General features: G+C 54.6%; 2 protein-coding genes across 5 annotated transcripts in view; both read left to right on the forward strand.

Annotated features, from left to right (window-relative positions):
• The window catches only part of TMEM222 (transmembrane protein 222), an 18852-nt gene extending 10898 nt beyond the window's left edge, over positions 1–7954 (forward strand). The window contains exons 3-7 of one of the 4 annotated variants that reach the window (XR_001006277.1): positions 4184–4215; positions 6046–6142; positions 6239–6369; positions 6756–6843; positions 7476–7919. Coding sequence is in view for 3 of the 4 variants with exons in the window: in XM_011981674.1 (XP_011837064.1) it covers positions 4184–4215; positions 6046–6369; positions 7476–7563 (444 nt within the window). In the remaining variant the exon portion in view is untranslated. Of the gene's footprint in view, positions 1–4183; positions 4216–6045; positions 6370–6755; positions 6844–7475 lie in introns of all 4 variants that reach the window. The other 3 variants (XM_011981675.1, XM_011981676.1, XM_011981674.1) reach the window with 3 other exon arrangements.
• A 7472-nt stretch (positions 7955–15426) lies between these two features.
• SYTL1 (synaptotagmin-like 1) overlaps positions 15427–19058 on the forward strand; it is a 9047-nt gene continuing 5415 nt past the window's right edge. Inside the window, exons 1-4 of the mRNA XM_011981756.1 lie at positions 15427–16185; positions 18082–18230; positions 18466–18538; positions 18625–18670. Coding sequence (XP_011837146.1) covers positions 15608–16185; positions 18082–18230; positions 18466–18538; positions 18625–18670 — 846 coding nt within the window. The 5' untranslated portion in view covers positions 15427–15607. The remainder of the gene's footprint in view (positions 16186–18081; positions 18231–18465; positions 18539–18624; positions 18671–19058) is intronic.

Genomic DNA, 19058 nt, shown 5'->3' on the forward strand with positions numbered 1-19058 from the left:
CAGGGTTTCCCCATGTTTGCCAGGCTGGTCTTGAACTCCTGACCTCAAGTCATCCACCGGCCTCTGCCTCCCAAAGTGCTGGGATTACAGGCGTGAGCCACTGAGCCTGGCCTTGGCTTACTGCAACCTCAACTTCCTGGAATCAAGCGATCCTCCAGCTAATTTTTAGATTTTTTTTAGATACCGGGTCTCACTGTGTTGCCCAGGCTGGCCTCAAATTCCTGGGCTCAAGCAATCCAACTGCCTTGGCCTTCCAAAGTGCTAGGATTACAGGCGTGAGCCACAGCACCCAGCCGCTGACTCCACTCTTAAATGCAGGATGTTCATTCATTATTTAGTCAACAAATATTTAGTGAGTTGCAGCTATATGCAGGCACTGCCGTAATAAGACAAAATCCTTGCTGTCTCCGAGCTTATGTGCTAGTGGAGAGACAGCATGTAAATAACTGAGATAATTTTGGATAGTAGTAGATACTAGGAGGGAAGTAAAGCATTGTAGTGGAATCTGGGATTGGGTGGCTGTGCAGGAAGACACCGTTCAGGCAAGACCTCCGAAGCTGACAGTGAGGCTGAGGCCTAATCAGTGAGGAGTTAGCTGTGCCATGCTCTTGGGGAAGAGTGTTGCAGACGGTGGAGAGGGCAGATACAGAGAAAGCATGGGGTGGGAGGATTCGGCATGTTTGAGGAGCCACAAGCAGGCAGTGTAGCTAGAGAGGGGAGTGAGAAGAGGTTCGAGGGATAATTACCGCCACAGTGTTGGAAGAAGTTTGAAGTGTATTGTAAGTGTAGTAGGAAGCCATTAATGGGCATTGAGCAGGGGAATGATGGAATCTGAATTCAGTTCTCAAAAGACCACTCTGTCCCCACCATCCTCTCAAGCGCTGAAGCTGTAGACCCGGAAGACCCCTGTCCTGTCAGTCGTAAACTCTCCAGTCTTCATTTGAAAGATCTTTTGAATCCATGTGCTTTTCACCACCCTGCCCGGATCCTGTAGTCAGGACCTCCGTCATCTCTTGCCAGTGGTACAGCAGTGGCCCCTGAGCTGACCTCTCCCCCTTTCATTCTTGCAGGCACATGCACCACTTTCTTGCTCTGCAGTGGTGTTTTCTGCCTGTCGATGTTCTGTCCTTTCACAGGTCAAGGTTAAAAGTCACCTCCTCTGTGAAATCTTTACTGACTCCACCCCAGTCCCCTATAACTGCTTTTTTGAACTGCCTCTCTGGAGGCTTGGCCTCCACCCCTAGCCAGGTGCTTTGTGCTCGTGCCCAGACAGCATTGAGGCCAGGACCTGGCCACTGGCCCTGTGAGTTCTCCTTAAACTGGATCAGTCTCTCCAGCACCCAGGTCCTGTAGGGCCATGGTTCTTAGAACGCAGACAGGTCTGGGGTTCCTATGTGTGGCATATTGGGGTGCATCTGGGATTTGTTGTTGTTTTTTAATGCCCATGTTTTTTTTAAAAAGGAACTTTTATTTTCTGGCATACACCATGCTTCTATTCCAGTTTCTACCCTTGCACATTCTGTTTCTTCGTTATTTTCTCAGGGAAGCCTTTCCTGAACTCCCCCACCCACACTGGTGTCATGTCCGCCCACCTTTTTTTTTTTTTTAACTTTCTTATTGAGGTATAACTTATGTACCAAACGGTGCACGAATCTCAGGTATACAGCTGAAAGAATTTTTGCATATCACACACTCATGTAACCACCACCCAGACAGAGGCTAGAAAGCATTGCCAACACACACAGGACCCCCTTGTGCCCTCCCAGTCAGTTCTACCACAGATTCCACCCTGCTGTGGACCTCTAGCCGTAGATCAGTTTTGCCTTTTCTTGGACTTCGTGTAAACAGAGTGCTGTGTTATGTACTCTGTGTAAGATTTCCTTCATTCACCCTTATGTCTGTGAAAGCCTATGTTGTGTGTATCAGAAGTTACACTCCAAAAAAAAAAAGAAGTTACACTCTTTTTCATTATTATGGACTATTTCAATGTATAACTATACCACACTTATTCATTGTACTGTTGGACATTTGGATTCTTTATAGTTGTTTTTATCAATTTTATTGAATTATAGTTTATATACAATAAAATGTACACATTTTAAGAGTACAGTTCAATGAGTTTTGGCAAATGTTATTTCCCAGGGGTGAGGGCAAAGAGGGCTCCAAAAGTGAAGCTGCTGAGGCATAGAGTATAGTGCCAAACTGTTTTCTCCAATGGTAGAAACAGTCCGGGCGCGGTGGCTCACGCCTGTAATTCCGGCACTTTGGGAGGCTGAGTCAGGCAGATCACTTGAGGTTGGGAGTTCGAGACCAGCCTGGCCAACATGATGAAACCTCGTGTCTGCTAAAAATACAAAAATTAGCCAGGCATGCTGGCATGCACCTATAGTCCTAGCTACACAGGAGGCTGAGGCAGGAGAATTGCTTGAACCCGGGAGGTGGAGGTTGCAGTGAGCCAAGATTGTGCCACTGTACTCCAGCCTGAGCGACAGAGTGAGACTCTGTTTACAAATAAATAAATAAATGGTAGAAACAGTTCATCCCTCCCACCAGCAGTGAATGAGAGCCCTGGTTGTCCCTTGCCCTCACCTGCATCGGTGTTGCTGTCGTTTGAGTTACAGCTGTCCTGGTGGGATGCCGAGGTATTCCATTGTGCTGTCAGTTTGCAGTTGCCCTTGTCTGTGCTTCCCCAGCCCTCTGAATCACCTGAATGGCCATTCATCAACGAAACGTAATATTCACATGCTTCTGTGTGGTATGAAGTGTCCCCAGCATCTGTCTTAACTGGCTGAAAGATCCCCTAAGCTCTGTCCCTTCCCTGTCCTTTTCCTCACAGGTGGTTTTTCCCCATCATTGGCCACATGGGCATCTGCACATCCACAGGAGTCATTCGGGACTTCGCAGGCCCCTACTTTGTCTCGGTGAGTCCCCATTCTGCCCACCCTGGGGGGTCCAAGGTTTAAGTGGAAGGCTGTCCTGTCTTGCCTGCAGGCTTCCTGTCTCCCCAGACCCAGGAGAACACAGATAACCCGCAGTCCTGGCCCTGGCCCTGTACCCCTCACCAGTGTTTGACCCCTTTCCCCCTTCTCTTGCCTCCAGGACAGGCCGGGAGGGCAGTGTGGCCAGAAGGATTCTTAAGTAACTGACCCAGCCCTTTGCCCCCACCCCTGGGGTACCGAGACATGGGTAGGGATTAGAGGCAAGAGTGGAGAGTCAGACCATCCAGGAACCACATCTCTGGACCTTCAGAAGGTGGGAGTCAAGGTGGGGGGACAGGGGAGGCTGATACGGTTCCCTGGGTGTGGTCATGGAGAAGAGGGGGTGGGGCTTTAGAATGAACCAGCTGTGTTCTCAGGTCTGTTCCCTGGGGATGTGACCGAGACTGGTCCAGTGGGCCAGCAGCAGAGAAGCATGCATCATCCTATCTCCAGGTGTCAGAGACTGGACTGAAGGGGTGTGGTGGCACCAACCTATTTATATTAATAGTTGTCATGATCATCTTAACACGACAAAGGTCTGTCACTTTGTACTTAAAAATACTTTCACATTCATTACTTTGTCATATATTTTTATGGTGATTAATCATTGGCCAGGTCTGTCAGCAGGGTCTCCCTGATCTGAACCCAGAGTCTGTCTCTGTGTAACTCCTGTACCCCAGGTCTAATGTGATGAGTCTAGGACTTCACTGCAGAGTCTCCCTCACAGGAAGTCCCTCTGGGCCCAGGGCCTCCGCCCTGCTATGAATGCAGTCAGACTGCTGGGCGCGGAAATGGGCTCCATGTGGACCACCACTGCTGAGTCTGGAGGCCAGACCATGATGGAAACCTCCTGCTGGTCCTCAAAGATCAGAGAAGACTGACCAGAGAACTTGGAGAAAATGAGGCCCAGAGAGGGCAAGAGAATTCCTGGGTGCCACACGAAGGGACAGTGGCAGTTGGAGCCCTAGGTCTTTGATCTCTGATGCAGTGCTCTGTGCACTTGTGCCACACTGCCTTCTTCCTGCAGAACAGCCGCTAGCTCTTCAGATGCCATGCCAGCCCCAGGGCAGGACCCAGGCACCACTTCTGGCCGCCCCCCCCCGACATACCCCCTTCTAAGTCACTGCACTTCCACCACCTACCCAGGTTTGTCATCTGGCCCCAATGTAAGTTCCTTACTGACCTCTGCTTTTGTCCCTCAACAGGAGGACAATATGGCCTTTGGAAAGCCTGCCAAGTAAGTGATGAACACCCATGTGACTGGCTCTAGAGGCAGGTTGCTCCTGCCCCCAGGCGGGCCAGGCCTTCTGGGGCACAGCAGGGGACAGCACCCTGAGGATAGAGTTTTTGGGGTGGAGGGGGAGTCAGCCAGGGTCCACCAGAGCATGGCAGCCCCGTACGGAGTGCCTACTGCACCAGCCCCTGGCTAGGGCCTTTACCTGTAGACCATCTGGGCCTTACCACAGCTCTTCAGGTTTGTATGTTCAACTCCATGGCAAGGGTGAGGAAAGGGAAGGGACTTGGTCAGGGTCACAGAGGAAGTGGCAGAGCTGGGACCCACACCCAGATCTGTCTCCCTCGAGACTCACTCTCCCGCCCTTTGGGAACAAATGAGCTATGGAAGGTAGAAGAGAGGCATTGTTTGGAGCTCTGCTGGAAAGTTCTGGTTGGAGAGAATAAAAACTGTTCAGCCTTTTGGGAGCTATTGCTGGTTTGGTTTTGGGACATTTTGTCTTCATCTTTGCAGTCTTGGGTGCCCACCTCAGCTGCGGGCCTGGTGACAGTGCCTCAGTCATCAGTGTCCTCAGGTGACCTGTTGCCCAAGGCTGCACTGGGGGGAGGGACTGGGCCAAGGAGGAGTTGGTGTCCCACACAGCCGAGATGGCCTGGAGCAGGGCTTCCTGCTGCCTGCTCTGGCTTCCTCCGGCAGGCGGCAGTGTGGTCCAGGAGCCTCTGGGCCGCCAGGTATTCGCTGTCAGCTGCTCTTCAAGGACAGCTTTAAGGGCATCATTTTCCAAGCAGTAGCCCCTAAGCGGCCCCAGTCCAGGCCGTGGTCTCTAGACTCCTCCACCAAGCCATTCCCCTACACAACAGCCAGGGGGCACCCTGACCTCCTAGCTCTCCTTAGCCTGAGACCCATCGGGCACTCTGGTGCTTGGAGCCTCACCCACCTTGAGGTTTATGGGCTTTAGCACCATCAGCTTCCCTCCCACTCACCCTGGCAAGCTGCATGGGAGACGGGGAGAGTGCTTGCTGCCGGGTAAACTCCCCACATGATGTGGCCTCACCTGCATCTCCAGCCTTAGCTGCCAGCATTCCCTCACCGTGTTCCTCCTTCCGCATCCTCCAGGAGGGCTCAGTCACTTCAGTTATGGGACACACTGCACAATTTTATGCCTCTCACTTAGCTTAAGCTGTTCCCTCGGCCTGGAATGCCCACCTCTTCTTTCTTTGCCTGGCTAACCCTCTTCCTTCAGACTGGACCCAGGTGTCACCTCCAGGAAGCCGTCTCACACCCCATCTTAGTCCTTCTGGCTGCCATAACAAAATCTCATCGATTGGGTATCTTAGAAACAACAGAAATGTATTTCTCACAATTCTGAAGACTGGACAGTCCTGGGTGCAGGTGCTGGTAGAGTCAGTGTCTAGTGAGGACCTGAGGTGCCTTCCCACTGTGTCCCCCCGTGGTGGAGGGGTGAGGGGTCTCCCTCAGGGCTCTTTTATAAGGACATGGATCCCATTCATGAGAGCTAATCACCTCCCAAAGGCCCCACCTCCTCATACCATCACCTTGGGGGTTAAGATTTCAACATATGAATTTGGTGGGGACACAGACTCTCAGAGCATAGCACCCCTAACTTCATTCCATATCCCCCCAGGATCCCCCATGGCACCGGCCACCTCACCCTATGTCACAGTTGACTGCCACGTGACACCCCAGATCTGGTTCACTGCACACCTTGGCACCCAGCTCAGGCCCGGGCACAGGGCAGGCCTCAGACGACATGCGTAGAGCTGAGGGCACAAAGGAGCCAAGTCAGTTTCCAGAGCCCTTCTCTCCCACCAGGTACTGGAAGTTGGACCCTGCTCAGGTCTATGCTAGCGGGCCCAACGCGTGGGACACGGCTGTGCATGATGCCTCTGAGGAGTACAAGCACCGCATGGTAGGTGGGCCAGGGCGGCACCAGCACTCCCCAGGCTGGGACCAGGGGGGAGACTCCCTTGCAGCCTGTCCTGACCAGCCCTTCCGGTGCCTCCAGCACAATCTCTGCTGTGACAACTGCCACTCACACGTGGCATTGGCCCTGAATCTGATGCGCTACAACAACAGCACCAACTGGAATATGGTGACGCTCTGCTTCTTCTGCCTGCTCTATGGGAAGTACGTCAGGTGAGCTGCCCTCCTGCCCGCCCACCCACACACTGCGCAGAGGCTGCTCTCCCAAGGATCCTAGAAAGACCATTCCTGGCGAACTTCAGTCAGCCGGGACAGTTGGAACAGATGCCAGTAGGAGCCGTGGTGGTTCTAGAGTGACGAGCTGAGGGCCTGGTGGAGAGAGAGGTGGCTGTACTGGAGTCCAGCTCCACCTGGGCCCCAAATGCAGCTCTGGCACTTACCCGCTGTGAGACCATGGGCAACTGCCTTGGTCTCTCTGAGACACAGCTGTCCTTGGTGAAATGCAGACAATGATTCCAGCGCCTCAGGGAGGCTTCTACAGATACCTGTGCTCCGGTAGAGTGAGCAGATAGATCCTCTCAGAATGACTGCCCCCACAGGTCCCTTCCCAGGCAGAGAGGTTGAGTGAGTCGCCCATGGTCCCCACAGCATGGCCACAGCAGAGCCCAGACTCGTGAGCCAGCATAGGCTAGTGCTGATCTGGCCGCCTCTCCAAGCTTTCCTCTTAGCCATGTTCATCATTAAGAGCTTCTGAAAAGAAGACTTTTAGAGATACTTTTAAGTACTGCATGGCTTTTAGAAGTCCCGTGAGAATAACTGGTCACACAGAGGTTGAACTCAGGCCGCCGGCTCCCAGCTGCTTTGCTGCAGCCACAACACTGCTGACCCCTGCCAGCCCCAGACCTCCCAGCAGTCCCCATTATGAAGTCCGTGGGCAGAGGGCACATGTGGCTTCCATACCGAAGCTGCAATTCCTGGTCCTCTTGCTGGAGACCTCACCCCAGAGGTGGGTGGCTATAGATGGAGCCAGTGAAGCCTAGAAAGGGGGAGCATGTCTCCTGTTCCCAACCATTGAGGTGTCCGTAAGTCTCCACCAGGAGTGTGGAGCAGCCCCTGACCAGGACCATAGCTGGTGATCCCCCATAGTGAGCAACCAGGCCCACCCTGCTTCCTTGATTGACCAAGTTTGGGGTGAGGGGTTGGTTGTAGGGTTTTCCTTAGGGATGGCAGCACCATCGGAGTCTGTGGGTGCACAGGGCTGTGGGCCGCATACCTGCTCACCAGGCCCTGCCCACCTGTGCTCTCTTTCTCTCTGTCAGTGTTGGGGCCTTCGTGAAGACCTGGCTGCCGTTCATCCTTCTCCTGGGCATCATCCTCACCGTCAGCTTGGTCTTTAACCTCCGGTGATGGCTGCTCTGTGGCCCCGCACCCACCAGGGTCCCAAGGAAACAGCCGCCATCCCTTTTGGTCCCAGATTTTTTTCTCCTCACCCCAAAAGGCACGGTTGGGCCTGCTGTTGTGGACCGGGGATCGGGGCTGGCAGGATGGAAGGGCTGAGGACCAGCATGAGGCGGGAGTTTGTTGTCTCCCTGCCTCTCAGAAGCACCCTGTTCCCTCCTCCCCAGGCCTGTGACTCCGGCCCTGGAAGCCCCTTTGTTCTTCTGTTGAAAGGCCTTGTCTTCCCTCTGTAAAGCTGCTCCCGTCACTGCCTGCTGGGGTCCTGCCTCAGCCCAGCCCAGAACGGGGAGAGGAGGACATTTGGGCTCACCTGTCAAGGTGGCCTTGGGACCAGAGCTGGATTGGGAGCCTGTCCTGCATTAGCTCTGGTCCCAGCATGGGGTGGGGTATACTTAGTAGTCTCTATAAGCCAAGCTGCCCTAGGACCTTCACCAGTGGCCTCTAGAATGGTCCAGAGGGGCTGGCTGGTCCCTTTGTCAGACTTCTGCCGGCAACTGCCCTGGGGCACGTGTGTGCCCATCTGGCATCCTCCAGCCCATGCAGTCCTCTCTTCACTGTCCCACAGCCTCCCAGTGCCTCCCAGCATTGGACCCATCTACCCCTGCAGTTTGGGGCCAGAGAGGTGAGTGGACCTGACAAGTGCCAGAGTGACTGTGTAGACAGAGCAGTGTAGACAGCACTCAGCCCCAGCCCCAGGTGTGGACGTCACGCTGGTGATGGCTTCCCTGGGTGGCCTGCCAGCACAGCCAGTGCCATCAGGGAACTGAAGGGGCTGTCCACCGCCTAACTCCAGCTCCCCCTTTCTTCACATCACCAAGGCCGTGTGCCGCCCGCCTCACCCCTCTGCTCTGTGGATTCCTTTGGGAAGGGTTCCCGGGGCAGGACAGTAAAGACTTTTGACTCCAGTTGGTGCCCTGTCATTGTGTTCTCCCTCTCTGGGGCCCCCTCGCCCCTCAGCTCATAGCGTCTTGGTATTCTTGGGACCCTCTTACCCTTGACAAGGGTCTGGTTGCCAGCACCATAGTTGAGTCTGTGTCCAATGCCTGGAGCCATCAGCATCCCTCAGGTATATCCCGCCCCTGCAGTTTGGGAATTCCCTGCTATTCTACATTCCCCATTCCAAAGCTCTCCTCTTGAGGCAGGTGAGCATTGAAACCCTTTCCATTGTCCCTGTTGGGAAGGACTTGTAGGATTGGGGTTAGGGCTGAGTAGGGCCTCCACTGCTGTCCCCACCGCCCCCAGGGGTGCAGAGTTGGGGATGAGCTAAGAGCACTGCCAGCCTCTGGCCCCTGTATCCATCCAGCCCTCGCCTACCTCTGATCCTTTGCTCTCCACCGTCCCTCTCATGGCGGCCCTGCCTAACCAAGGCCCAGCTTAAAAGCTGCTTCCTCCCTGAAGCCTTTCCCAATCCTGTCCATGCATCACTTAAGTTGAACTAGCCAAGGATTTGGTCTCGAAGGTGACCTTGAGGACATGCTCTAGCAGCTGACCGTGGAGTCTCTGGTCAGGCATCTGCCAGCTCACCCCAGACCCTGCAGTGCTGTGGTCTCCAAGCCTGGGACTTCTCCAGGGCAAGGCAGAGGTGCCCTCTCCCCACTTCAGAGCAATTCCATTTACTTTTCTTTTTTCTCCTTTTTCTTTCTTTCTTTATTTTTTGGGAGACAGAATCTCACTCCGTTGCCCAAGCTGGAGTGCAGTGGTGCGTTCTCAGCTCACTGCAACGCCTGCCTCCTGAGTTCAAGTAATTCTCATGCCTCAGCTTCCCAAATAGCTGGGATTACAGGTGCCTGCCATACAAATATTAATTTGTATTTTTAGGAGAGGCAGGGTTTTACCATGTTGGCCAGGCTGATCTCAAACTCCTCAGGTGACCTGCCTGCCTCAGCCTCCCAAAGTGCTGAGATTATAGGCAGAAGCCATTATTTTCAGTAGAGACAGGGTTTCACCATGTTGGCCAGGCTGGTCTCAAACTCCTGACCTCGTGATCTGCCTGCTTCGGCCTCCCAAAGTGCTGGAATTACAGGTGTGAGTTACCGTGCCCGGCCTAAGTCCCTGTCTCTCAAAAAAAAAAAAAAAAGTCACCAACAGCGAGTGCTTACTCTGTGTTAGGCCTTGTGATGAAATATCGTCTTAGCCTCACAACAGCCCCACAACAAGGTAGATGCCACCATCCCATTTTACAGATGAAGAAGTAAGCAGAGAAGTGATTTGCTCCAGGTCACAGAGGTAGGAAAAGTGGAACCATGGTTCAAACCCAGCAGCTGGGCTCCAGCGCCCCCCACTCAGAGCCACCCTGTGCGATGGCCTCACTGGAGTACAGGAGTGAAAATGAGAGGTGCTGTGATGCAAAAGGAGAATGGCTGCGGAGGTGAAAAGCTCTCCTGGCGGCAGCAGGCCTGTGAGATGGCTATTGTCCCCGCTTCATAAAGGAAGAGAGTGAGGCTTACAGGGATTGTCACTGATCCCAGGCCACAAGGGAACCATGCAGCAGAGCCAGATTTTAACCCAGATCTGCTGGCCTCTAGGACCCTGCCTCTTAACGTCCCTCTTAACAGAGGGACGTTGCCTAGAGACTGGCTGCAGTGCAGGGGCACTGAACTCTGGAGGAGGCTGAGCGAGTCCTAGAGCTGGGGAAAAGTATTCCCACAGGGAGCACAGAAGGCCCAGGGGTGTTGAAGGACAGGAAATAGTCCGTAGCTAAGGCTCTACGGGTATAGGTGATGAAGGGGAGAAAGCCAGAGTAAGGACAGCAATCCTGAGGGTCAGGCTGAGGGCCAGGCTGTCCTGGGAAGTGGTGAGGCTTCCATCTCAGGACGTGTCTAAATGGGACTGGACTGGTTTGGAAATGTGTGAATGGGCCCGAGGGATGGCCTGGCTGTCTGCTGGCACTTTCCAAACCAGAGGATGACAAAAGTATGTTCGAAAGCTGTGCAACAAAGGGCCAGAGGGGCCTCATGTGGCCACAGGGAGGCAGGAGAAGAGGAGGCTTCCAGAAGAGGCTGAGCGGGGACTGAGACCTGGGCAGGGGGAGGACAGTGGAGACAGATGGGAGGGCACCTGGAGTGAAGTGTGGACAGCACCCGGAGGTGGCAGGAAGCAGCAGGAGGCCAGGGGCCAGGATGATGGGGGCTGGTGAGAGGTGGAAACTTGGAAATAGGTTTCAAGTGGGGAAGAGGCCAGAAGAATGCAGGTTGAAACACAGCAGGAGAGATGGCTGGAAGTATCAGCGTCAGGGAGTCACAGCTATAGGAAGGACAGGAGAACAGAGAAAGGAAGGGAAATTTAGAAACCCGAAGACCAGATAATGAAGTTTCATGCCTTCCAGGAGGGAGGGCTGCTGAGAGGTGAGAAGGGGGCAGAGAAACATCATTGCAGGCACCGGGACCAGGATGCTGTTGACCACTCTCCTTCCATTTTGAGGGCCTTAATGGAGGAGGCAGCATCACAGTAATGGTCCCATAGCACCTGCTCAATGGGTATTGCATGTGTGGGTGCATAAATGCATTAATCAAGAGTCTACTGGGGACTGGGCAAGGTGGCTCACTCCTGTAATCCTAGCACTTTGGAAGGCTGAGGCAAGTGGATCACCTGAGGCCAGGAGTTCAAGACCAGCCTGGCAACATGGTAAAACCCCATCTCTACTCAAAATACAAAAATTAGCCGGGCATGGTGGCGGGCACCTGTAGTTCCAGCTACTCGGGAGGCTGAGGCATGAGAATCACTTGAACCCAGGAGGTGGAGGCTGCAGTGAGCCAAGAACGTGCCACTGCACTCCAGCCTGGGCAACAGAGCGAGACTCCATCTCAAAACAACCAAACAAATAAATAAAGTCTTCAAGGATCTCACTGAATTTTAGTGAAAATCCTCTGAGGGGGGATTATTACCCCCATTTAACAGATGAGAAAAATAAGATTAACTTGCAAAAAATAAGTAGGGAAGCCTCAACTGTGGGCTGAGACGGAGGAGGGGCCCTGTGTCTCTCAGTGGTGATGGGAGCCAGTTCTGATGACGGGGAGGAAGAGTGGGTTTTTTGTTTGCTTTTCTGAGACGGAGTCTCGCTGTGTTGCCCAGGCTGGAGGGCAGTGGCAAGATCTCAGCTCACTACAACCGCCGCCTCCTGGGTTCCAGCGATTCTCCTGCCTCAGCCTCCCGAGTAGCTGGGACTGCAAGCACTCGCCACCATGCCCAGTTAATTTTTGTTATTTTGAGTAGAGATGGGGTTTCACCATGTTGGCCAGACTGGTCTCAAACTCCTGTCCTAGAGTGATCCGCCCACCTCGACCTCCCAAAGTACTGGGATTACAAGCATGAGTAACCGTGCCCAGACCGGTTTTGTTTATAAACCACCCCTTGCCCTACCTCTCCCAGGGGTCTATGAGGAGCCCTCTAATCTTTAATCCATGGCCCTAGGTTCAGGGGAGGAGGTCGGGCCAGGGCAGGCCATGGAAAGTGAAGTGGACTTGGGGGGAGTCAGAAAGCTTTGGTGTGGCCTCTTGTGCCCAAGACAACCCAGGAGGTTCAGGGTCCTGAAGCCAATGTAATCTAGGGCCTAAACCTTCTAATCTCAGGGTGAGCAGAAGCTGGGTGTAGAATGGGGTGCTCAGAGGGGCTCAGGGGTGTTCAGGGTGCCAGTGTGGGACCCTCACCTTGGCACTGGAAGATTTCAGGCCTCCTCAAACAGATGGGGCCCAGGACAGCAGAGGGGACAGAGAGGGCTGCTCTGCTGTGGCCAGCATGTCCCAGAGGTGCATGTGGATACAGAGGGCAGCAGCTGCTGAAATGGTCATGGGCATTGGACTATGCTGGAGTGGGGACACCTCACCCCGACTCTGCCAGCTCACACCGGGCACTTTCACTTCCCTTAGAATAGGCCCCTTGCACACTGCTACCCACAGTTTGCATCAGAAGAAATGGAAGAGACCTGCTTAAAGTCGCACACCCAGTGGCAGAGCAGGGACTCTGCGCAGGGTGGTCTAACTGGGGAGCTGGGGCCAAGCCCGGCCTCTCCAGTCAGCTGCGGGGGCGCACCCCGGGGCGCTGGGAGTCCAGGCCCGGTTTTGCATCAGGCCCTGCCGAGGTGTTTCCTCCTCCTCAGTGTGGGGCAGCTGCTGGCTGGGCTGCCTGTTGAGTCAGCCTTCTTCCCTCACGGCTCTTCTCCCAGTCCCTGAAACTCGGCTGCCAGGGGAGCTGGAGTCACCTGCGAAGGTGTCCTCCCATACTGGACCCCTACAGGTAACACATGTCGGTGCCAGGGTTCCCTGCCAGGGTCCAGAGACGCAGGCACTGCCACCTGGTATCCTGAGCACCCTCCAGCACCTTGGGGTTGGGGGAGGTGGGCGCATGTCTGGAACTGGAACAGCCGGACAGATGGACAGACCCTCCTCTTGACCAATGGGTCTGTCCCACAGTGTCAAAACAGCAGGGAAGACCAAACACTTGATTCTGCCTCTGGTAGGAGAGGGGACTTCAGGGAGGGGAACTGCTGAGAAGGCTGGGCTGATGCCCATGGCCCAGCTCAGGCAGGCCTGCAGGACAGAAATAGGCCCAGTTCTGCCAAATGTCCTCTCCCACCTCCATCCACACCCAGACACACATACCTGGTGGCCCCCAAGGCACCAGGGGACACCCCACAGCACACAGCCCAGTCACACGTACAGCACAGGAGGAAACGCACAATGCATACTGCACATACCCCACATGGCGCTGTCACCTAGAACGTCACTGAACACACCGCACAGACAATATAGTCACCATGCAGCATCACACTGCAGCAGGACACAAAGACACACTCACACAGCAACTACACGGCTCACAGACCCACGCTACGCAGACATGCCCACCAGACTCGGACCAGGGCACAGAGAGGGACATGGGTTCACACGCCAATCCACGGGGGAGCCCGAACTGTGCGTTTGCAAGACCCACACCTTGGACATAGAAGTTCAGGGAAACTGCTGTTGTGGAGCACACAGGTATCCACAGAGCGAATGCACACCGTGCAGCCATGCCGAGGCCTTCAGCTCCTGAGGGTGTCAGGAGGGATCGCTGGGACTCGGCCACTGACTCAGCTGGGAGGGGACAGAACATAGCAGGCGGTGGACACAAGCCAGGACCTGCCTGCCAAGCTGCCTCCACCGGTCCCGGCCCCACCTGGAGCCCTGGCATGGAAGGGGCGGGGAAGAGAGGAGAGGCCGCCCAGTGGGCTCAGGACACAGGCCTGACCAAGTCATGGGCCCCTTGCCACGTCTACATGCCCCTCAGCGCTGGGCAAATGTTTTCTTTCCGGAGTCACTGTGGTACCTGAGCATGGGCTGCTGTGCCAGCTTAGGCCTCCACCGCCGGGACCTCACCCTGGTCTTGGGAGAACCGTGTGGCCAGAGCAGAGGGGCCCGGTGGCTCCAGGCAAGAGGGCAGGGCTGGCGGCGGGGGCATCCCTGGGTTGGAGGCCTCGGTGGGAGTGTGTGCGGCAGTTACCTCAGGGGAGGAAGTTGGGGGTGTGGGCTGAGGAGGAGGTTGCCTCAGACAGGAAGGCCAAGTGGGCCAGGGCAGGGTGGAGGTGAAGGGTGGCGGGAGGGGACCCAGGCTGTGAGGTTCCTGGCCCAGGGGAGTGAGCATGTGTGTGTGTGTGTGCGCGTGCGTGTGTGTGTGTATGCGTGTGTGTGTCTGTCTAGGTGGGTGGTTGTATGTGTGCATTCCCATGTATGTGCAGGTATATTTCTGCATTTAATTAATCAAAATTTTACCAACCATCTGTTGTGTGCAAAGTACTGGCTTTGAGGGTCACTCCCTCTCCCTGCCTCCAAGGAGCTCACAACTCAGATAGCTGGACAATGTGTGTGTGCCAGAGTCTGTGTGATTTTTATGTACATCTTTATTGAGGGACACATTTGTCCCCAGACTTGTTCTTGTCTAGGTGAACCCATCCGGGTGGGCCCATCCCTGTTGGTGTGCATATGCTGTGTGCAGGTTTTTTTGCTTGTTTTTGTTTTGAGACAGAGTCTCACTCTGTTGCCCAGGCTGGAGTGCAGTGGTGCCATTGCAGCTCACTGCAACCTCCACCTCTCGGGTTCAAGAGATTCTCCTGCCTCAGCTTCCCAAGTAGCTGGAATTACAGGCATGTGCCACCAAACCCAGCTAATTTTTCTTTTCTTTTTTTTTTTGTTTTGGAGACGGAGTTTCGCTCTTTTTGCCCAGGCTAGAGTGCAATGGTGTGATCTTGGCTCACCGTAACCTCTGCCACCCAGGTTCAAGCAATTCTCCCACCTCAGCTTCCCGAGTAGCTGGGATTACAGGTATGCACCGCCACGCCCAGCTAATTTTATATTTTTAGTAGAGATGGGGTTTGTCCATGTTGGTCAGGCTGATCTCAAACTCCTGACCTCAGGTGATCCACCCGCCTCGGCCTCCCAAAGTGCTGGGATTACAGGGGTGAACCACTGTACCCGGCCAAAATTTTTGTATTTTTAGTAGAGATGGGGTTTCACCATGTTGGCCAGGCTGGTCTCAAACTCCTGACCTCAGGTGATCGGCCCACCTTGGCCTCCCAAAGTGTTGGGATTACAGGTGTGAGCTACCACGCCTGGCCACTGTGTGCAGATTTAAGAACATGTGTAGGGCTGGGCGTGGTGGCTCACACCTGTAATCCCAGCACCTTGGGAGGCCGAGGCGGGCGGATCACGAGATCAGGAGTTCCAGGCCAGCCTGGTCAACATGGTCAAACCCCGTCTCTACTAAAAATACAAAAATTAGCTGGGCATGATGGTGTGTGCCTATAATCCCAGCTACTCAGGAGGCTGAGGCAGAATTGTTTGAACCCATTGGGTGGAGGGTGCAGTGAGATGAGATCGCGCCACTGTACTCCAGCCTGGGCAAAAGAGCAAAGCTCCTTCTCAAAAAAAAAAAAAAAAAAAAAAAGAATGTGTGTGCATGTCTCTCGTGGGCACGGGTCCGGGTCTGTGTCTGTAGAGGGCCCTTTCTGGGGGAACAGCTGTACATGCGCCTGTCTTTATGCAGGTGTCTATGTGCATGTGCGGCCATATCTATGCCTATGTGGATCCGCGTGTGCACGTGTGTCTGTGTGTTCCATCGCTGCAGTTCGGTGTGGCCCTACCTCAGGGCGTGTGCATGTGTGTCTCTTGCGTCTTCCACTGTGTCCCTGAGTGCGTTCAAGGGCCAGTGTATGCATGTGTGCATGAGTGCCTGGCACCCCACCTTGAGCTCAGCCATCCTGGGGTGGCACCCTACCCATACCTGGCCAAGTGTTTGGGGAGAAAAGGGCTGTTGGTTCCAGGATGTGCCAAGCATTTGTGCAGGGCTTGACCTGACCCTTGGTCTGCCCCCAGGAAGCTACGTGTGCCCAGCTGGGGCACAGCCCCAGCTGATGCCCCAGAGGGGCCACCCATCTCAAGAGGGGCTTTGGGGTCTGCCCTCCCTCCCCATGGCGCATGGGCCAAAGCCTGAGACTGAAGGACTATTGGACCTCAGCTTCCTGACAGAGGAGGAGCAGGAGGCCATTGCTGGTGTCCTCCAACGAGATGCCCGCCTGCGCCAGCTGGAGGAAGGGCGGGTCAGGTAAGGCAGGGCAGACCCTGGCCAGGGAGCATTGAGAGGCTTGAGTGGCCCCCACCCTGCTCCCTACTGACACCACTGCCGTCAGATGTCTGCGTGGTTCTTGGTTTCGCCCTTTAGTCTCCTCTGGCCTTGGCCAGCTCACAGCTCATCACTTCTCCAGGGGTGACTGTACCAGCTTTCTCGCCAGCCTCTCTGCCTCCAGGCTTGCCTCTTGGGCCCACCTCCTGCAGCTGATGCTCCCCAGATCTGTCCTTTTTTAATTTTAATTTTTTTTTTTTTTTGAGATAGAGTTTCATTTTTTCGCCCAGGCTGGAGTGACGTAGCACAATCTTGGCTCACTGCAACCTCCGCCCCTCCGTGTTCAAGCAATTCTCCTGCCACAGTCTCCCAAGTAGCTGGGATTATAGGTACATACCACCACGCCCAGCTAATTTTTTGTATTTTCAGTAGAGATGAGGTTTCACTATGTTGGCCAGGCTGGTCTCAAACCCCTGACCTCAGATGATCCACCTGCCTCGGCCTCCCAAAGTGCTGGGATTACAGATATGAGCCACCGTGCCTGGCCAGATCTGTCCTTAATGTCCCCGCTGAAACTTCCCCTGGCTCCCCAGTGTCAAGGACAAGCTCCTAGGCATGGTCCACTGGGCCTCCCTGGTCGGTCCTTGCCAGCCCCCACCATCTCCTCTTCCACCATAACCCCCACCCAACACACAGACACAAAGTGACCCCTCCAGTCACTCAGGTGCTCCCCAGTCCCTGAACCCACACTTCACTTCTATGCCTATGCTGGTACTGGAAGAGCACGGTGGTAGAAGAGCATGGGTGTTACAAGCAATGTTTGGGGACAGATACTTCCTAGCTTTGTAGCCTTGGCAACTCACCTGACCTCCTTGAGCACCACGCTCCTTGCCTATAAAATGGGGCTAAGGAGTCCTACTTCACTGATTTAAGAGGAATTGGCCAGGGATAGTGGCGACTCCTGTAATCCCAGCACTTTGAGAGGCTGAGACGGGAGGATTGCTTGAGCCCAGGAATTCAAGACCAGCCTGGACAACACGGTGAGACCCTATTTCTACAAAATATAAAAAAATTAGCCTGGCGTGGTGGTATGTGCCTGTAGTCCCAGCTATTTAGGCAGCTGAGGTGAGGGGATTGCTTGAACCCAGGAGGTCAGGCTGCAATGAGCCATGATCATGCCACTGCACTCCAGCCAGGGCAATAGAGCAAGACCCTGTCTCAAAAAATAATAATAAAATAAAAAGTGTAATAACTATTATCCTTCTCTACCTGGAGAATTCCAATTTGTCTTTTAAGAAGAAATTCAAGACTGGGCACAGTGGTTTACAACATTTTGGGAGGCTGAGGCAGGTGGATCGCTCGAGTCCAGGAGTTAAAGACTAGCCTGGGCAACATTGAAAAGCCCCGTCTCTACAAAACAAAATACAAAAAATTAGCTGAGCAAGGTGGCATACGCCTGTAGTCCCAGCTACTCGGGAGGCTGAAGTGGGAGGATCACTTGAGCCTGGGAGGTGAAGTTTGCAGTGAGCTGAGATTGCGCCGCAGCACTCCAGCCTGGGCATAGAGGGAGACCCCATCTCAAAATAATTAAGTAAATAAATAAATAAAGGCAATTCAAATGTCACCTCCTCTGGGAAGCCCTCCCAGATTCTCCCAGGCAGAGCTGGCTCTTCTTATTTCTGTCACATCATCCGGTTCACTATAGTGTACTTGTCTCTTCTGGACTCGGTCTCCCCAGCAGCCCGAGCTCCTCCACAGCACAGATCAAGTCTGATTTGCTGTTGGGTCCCTGGCCCCTGGTCCCAAGCCTGGTACCATGTGGGTGGTGGAATGTTGCTTGAGTGAGTCATGACAGCCACACCCTCCCGCTTCCTCCAGCAAGCTCCGGGCCTCACTGGCAGACCCTGGGCAGCTGAAGATCCTGACAGGGGACTGGTTCCAGGAAGCACGCTCCCAGCGGCACCACAATGCCCACTTCGGCTCTGACCTTGTCCGAGCCTCTATGCGCAGGAAGAAGAGCGCCAGGGGTGAGAGATCTTCGGGGCAGGGCAAGCCATGTGCCGTCCAGGGCGCTGTCTGTATGTGGACAGGGAGAGAGGACCACTGGGGCTCCAGTCCTGGCTGCCCTTGGTACTGTGTGTCTTTGAGTGGGCAATGCCCCTCTGTGGGCGTGGGGCGGGTGGGCATCTCCCAGGGCCTCTCTCGAGTCACAGCCAGGCTTCCTGAGCATGGGGGCTCACAGAACTTCTCACCTGCGGCCAGGAGACCAGGCTCCAGGCAGCGACGGGGAGGCTGAGGCTGCTGTGAAAGAGAAGGAAGAGGGGCCAGAACCCAGGTGAGGAGGGGTCTCGGGAAGAGGGAGATGGTGCCCACCAGTAACCAGGGTCCCTCCCTCTGAGAGCATCCTCTCCCTACTCCTAGGCTCACCATTGATGAGGCCCCTCAGGAGAGGCTCAGGGAGACTGAGGTAAGAGTGAATGAACCAGCAAGTCAGTACAGTGTCCCTGGAGGGAAGGTGGAATGTGGGGGGGGGCAGGGGGGAAAAGAGCCCCAGCCTGGGAATGGGGAGACCCTGGACATGTCCCTTCCGGTGTCTGCACCTCATCATCTCCTGGGTGGAACAGTGGTGAACAGTGATATGGATCCAGCCTCTAAGGGAACTTCTGAATCTGGCTATTAAGGGGTGAAGTGGGGCCAGGCGCAGTGGCTCATGCCTGTAATCCCAGCATTTTGGGAGGCTGATGCAGGAGGATCGCTTGAGCTGAGGAGTTCAAGGCCAGCCTGGGCAACATAGCAAAATGCCCCCCATCTCTATAAAAAATAAAAATAAAAATAAAAAAGGGCCGGGTGCGGTG

The sequence above is a fragment of the Mandrillus leucophaeus genome, unplaced genomic scaffold (assembly GCF_000951045.1).
Source record: "Mandrillus leucophaeus isolate KB7577 unplaced genomic scaffold, Mleu.le_1.0 Scaffold23, whole genome shotgun sequence".
NCBI classification, from domain to species: Eukaryota; Metazoa; Chordata; class Mammalia; order Primates; family Cercopithecidae; genus Mandrillus; species Mandrillus leucophaeus.